At 42.2% G+C, this 4,382-nt stretch overlaps 1 protein-coding gene across 1 annotated transcript in view; it reads right to left on the reverse strand.

Annotated features, from left to right (window-relative positions):
• The window catches only part of LOC103768244 (ankyrin repeat and KH domain-containing protein 1-like), a 68,360-nt gene extending 64,474 nt beyond the window's left edge, over positions 1–3,886 (reverse strand). The window contains 4 exon segments of the mRNA XM_008935386.1: positions 3–142; positions 1,034–1,181; positions 3,344–3,458; positions 3,796–3,886. Of these exon segments, the coding sequence (XP_008933634.1) occupies positions 3–142; positions 1,034–1,181; positions 3,344–3,458; positions 3,796–3,886 (494 nt within the window).
• Between the last annotated feature and the right edge of the window lie 496 nt (positions 3,887–4,382).

Raw genomic sequence — 4,382 nt, forward strand, 5'->3', positions numbered from 1 at the left:
AAGACTGTGCGTTGACATCTGCACAATGAACAAGGAGCAGTTTAACAATATCTACATAGCCTCCGCTGGCAGCTGCCATTAAGGGAGTTATGTCTCCTTTATTCCCTCGATCTTCAACGTTTGCGTGCATTGCTAGTAGCACCTAGAGAAAAAAGGTCACTTGAATGAATAAACTGGATCACCAACCTTTTGCTTTTAGTTCAGTGAAGCTTGAGAGACTGATTCCCCAGGCAGATATGCCATCCTCTTGCAGTAACACCCCCAATGGTGATGCGTAATGGCACTCCCCAGGACCATTTATAATTACTACATTACTACCTGCACTGTGCTCTGCTTCAGGAAATGCTGCTTTTCTACCTTTGTTCATATCTGCTAAACTCAACATGAAGTTACAGTGCAATACTGACATTTTCAAGAATGACAGAGCACTAGCCAGAATTACAGCAGAGAAACTGTACACTTGTATTAACAGCACGCACCGGGTCAAGTTCACAGGTAAACAGTTTTCTCCCTGTACTCTTGCCTGGCACCAAAATATGAAGCTGGCCCCTTTTGGGGAACTATGACCTAAGCATCTTTTCAAAGAAGCCAAAATTATGCCTTCAGATGCACAAGTATAAAAGCCAAAAAATCAACACAAATGCACTGTTGATACAGAGGTGATTAAAAAAGGATTGAGTGTCTGAGGCATGAGTTTTTAAAAGGTAACCACTTGCTGCTATTTTACATCCTCTTGCATCATCTGGTTGGCAGAACAGCTTGACTGCATCTCGAACAATGCTGGAAAAGTCGATACGTTATAAAACACAAGGCATTCCTCAGACAGATCCCTTAAACCTAAAGGCATACAGGATGGCATTTTCCTTTCAAAAGGCAAACAATAACTGGAAGCCCACAATAAGAAGTATTAACTTATACTCTGTTTAATTATGAAAAATTATTATACTCAGAATAGCCAAAATGTTTACCTATCAAAGAAGCCCCTTAGACAATGCTTCACACTGGCTTAGTTGTGATTATATTTGTTACTTACTTGTGCCAATTCATAATACCCTGCTGAACAGTCCAAGCAAAGGAGACTCTCCCCTTCTTCAGTGTGTTCGTTCACACTTCTTCCTTCATCCAGCAGCTTCCGTACAGCATTTACATCCCCATCTGAGCATGCTTCTGCCAAACTGCGACTGGAAAATCAGTTATGACAGAATAAGCCCAAAATAAATCTGCAATAGATGGTTACTTTTCCTACGCAAGGAAAAAGCCTTTAAGTAAAGGCTCACGACATTAGTACTAAGCCTTAGTAGAAAATACAGTTTATAGATTAATTTTTTTAAAAATAAAAAGTATCCACATGCACATTGTTCCCATAGGTGAGACACAGATAAAGACCTTGCTCATTTGTGCAAATATGTAAAAGTGCTCATTTGTGGTGTTTGCAAGAAACAGAAACAAACGTCACTGATGCTAACCACACTTCAGTGGAATGCTAGGAACACAGAGCCTATGACCATGACAAACTATTGACTATAGGGTCCAAGGCAAATTTCTAGTAGAGATAAAGCCAAAAAGTGAACAGCCTAGCACCACAGAGACCACTAAAAATGCAACAAGACAAACTTCTGGCCGTCATCTCTCCTGTAATGGGACTATTTCCTTCCCTGCACTATTCTGAAGCTTTTTTCCTTTAATTGAAAACACTAGTTTCTTAACACAAGCAGCCATTTCAAAGAAAAATCCTTACCTTACCTAATGACATCTTAAAGGAAGAATGGAGAGGAGCCTTACAGAAGTCTACTGTGTTTCCTTTCATACACTGTTAAAAGCATATTACAGAAGTTTTCAGATGTATGAAATAAGCCAATTTAACTGCACGTTTTTTAAACAGTAATAACACAAATCCTACATGGAACACCAAAAAAAAAACGTAAGAGGTAATTACAAGCTAAGAGTTGGAAGAAAAACACAGGACAGACCCCGAGTTTTCAGCAGCTAAAAGCACAGAAATCTATAAGCACTAATTTAACCATCATTAACCTCTGAAGCAGAGAATAGCTGTTTGCCCTGAGACCTAGGAAACTACACTAAACAAATCTTGAAAAAAGGTGAGCCAAGCTTCAATTTATTTCAGATCAAGTCACTTGTTCTTTAAATTTTTTTCCTTACAAAGGTCTGACAGCGAAGACAACTGTTAAAGCACTACAAGACTGCTTTAGAAGAGTGCTTTCAACAAGAGCAAGTCATGCTCAATACCAACTCAGCTGTACTGCTTCAACCCATGATAGAATTTGATTTAGAAAATACATGCAAGGGATAGTGGTCCCTCAGCCACTGGGACCCAAACTACAGTTAACACCCTGGTGAGAGGGGGAAGGGAGGAAGACCTGTGTGATGCTTTCCTACCAGTATATTCTATTTGCAAGATATGGAGGCTTGTTTCTTAAAACAAGAACTGGTATGCTCAGGTTGATTAAAAACCTTAAACTTCCACTTTTCATCTGTAAAAAATAGATGTTCACTCAAAAAATTCACTCACAATGAAGAAAATATCCATTTGAGCCGTTTCCTTCAGAAAAGCACACAAGTTTCCATTCTTGATTGTTCAAAGACTGTAATGGTTAAACTACAGTAAGTCCCTATTTTAAAAGGAACTCATTTGCATCTACCTCAAAATTAAATGAACTGTGCTAACAGCTGTGAGATACAAGCTGAGATATGAGCCAAGGAGAGTATCTGGTGATCAGATGATCACTTATGTTTGCATTGTCATCATTCAGTATTTAAGCAAAACAACTGATATTTTAGTGAAGTTTAGTATTTGGTTATGCAGTCAGGTCCGCATACATGAAGCGCTGGCATCCCACTAAAAGGCTGAAGGACACTATCAAACATGCCCCCTCCTCCTCGGAGGGAGTAAGGGACAGTGGTGTCCTCCCAGCACACTCAGTCCAGCAGTGCTGCTGCAGCCCATGAGGAACCAGGCACTGACAGCTTGGGTTCCCATGTTCACCTGGGAGAAGGTGGGGATCACACACTCCTGCACACAGGTAGTCTAACCTTTACAAATGGAACCCATCTAACACCATAACCTGCAAGACGAGTCTTGAAACAGATTCACTGTTCTCAGATGACCTTAAGCCACCTCACACAACACAGAACTGCTGTGAAACCAAACATGCTCTGGGAAAAAGCTATCAAAACCAAGACTTGTAGTTGATTCTAGTTGACCCAGGCACCTCAAAAGATCTCCCAGTTTGCACTCTGCTCAGGTCTCCTTCAAGTCTAAGAGACTTTTTTCTTTTCACAAAGGGTCAAAAATGACACTTGGGCACCCTTCCAAATGAAGCACATGATGCTGTCGACCTTTGCTCCAAGGGTGTACTGCTGGTTCATGTTCCACTTGTTGTCCACCACAAAACTCAGGTCTTTTTCTCCACAGTTGATATCCAGCCATTCAGCCCTCCCTATCAGTACCAACAGAGACATTCCTCTCCAGCTGCAAGACTTTTCAGATCACCTCACAGTGTGCCCACCTGGTCTGTACTTCATCAGCTTGTCCCACAGGATGCTGCTGGATATGGTCTAAAAAGACTTGCTAAAGTAAAGATAAATAGCACCCACTGCTCTCCTCTCATCTACCAAGACAGCCACCTCATTGTAGAAGGCTATCAGGTCACGCTTGATGTCCCCTTTGTAAACCATGATGACTACTTCCCATCACCTCCATGCACTCACTATGTTAGGAACTGGCTTCCAGGAGGATTTGCTTCACCAGCTTTAAGGGACTGAGGCAATGCTGACCTGCCTGTAAGTCCCCTGGATCCTCTTTCTTGTCCTTCTTGAGGACAGGGGTGACATCTGCTTTCTTGCATTCCTCAGGAAACTCCTTCATTCCTCAGGACCTTTCAAAAAAATCAAGACTGGCCTCACAGTGACATTGGCCAGCTCCTTCATTACTAATGGGGACATTGTATCAAGTCCCATGAACTTGTTTGCTGTGCTACATCCAACCCGTTCAAATGCTCCCTGACCTGATACAAACCAAGAGCCAGCCCTCCTTGTTCCAAATCTTCCCGTTTATTTCAGGGGCCTGGCATACCTGAAAGCAAATCTTACCAGTTAAGTCCAAGGCAAAGGTAGCATTCGATACCTCCTCCTCTTCCATGGCCCCACCAGCAGGACCCCTGCCATAATCAGAGGCAAGCCCACATCTTCACTTTAAACTCACACTACTGTACCTTGTTGCCTTTCATGTCCTTTGCCAGATTCAACTCCAGATGGGCTTTGGCTTTCCTATTCACAGCCCTGCATGCCTGGATCTTTGTCTCTGTGTTCCCCATGGGCCACCTGGTCTGCTTCTGCTTCTTGCACATTTCCTTTTTGTGTTC

Source organism: Merops nubicus, unplaced genomic scaffold, assembly GCF_000691845.1.
Source record: "Merops nubicus isolate BGI_N331 unplaced genomic scaffold, ASM69184v1 scaffold23142, whole genome shotgun sequence".
NCBI classification, from domain to species: domain Eukaryota; kingdom Metazoa; phylum Chordata; class Aves; order Coraciiformes; family Meropidae; genus Merops; species Merops nubicus.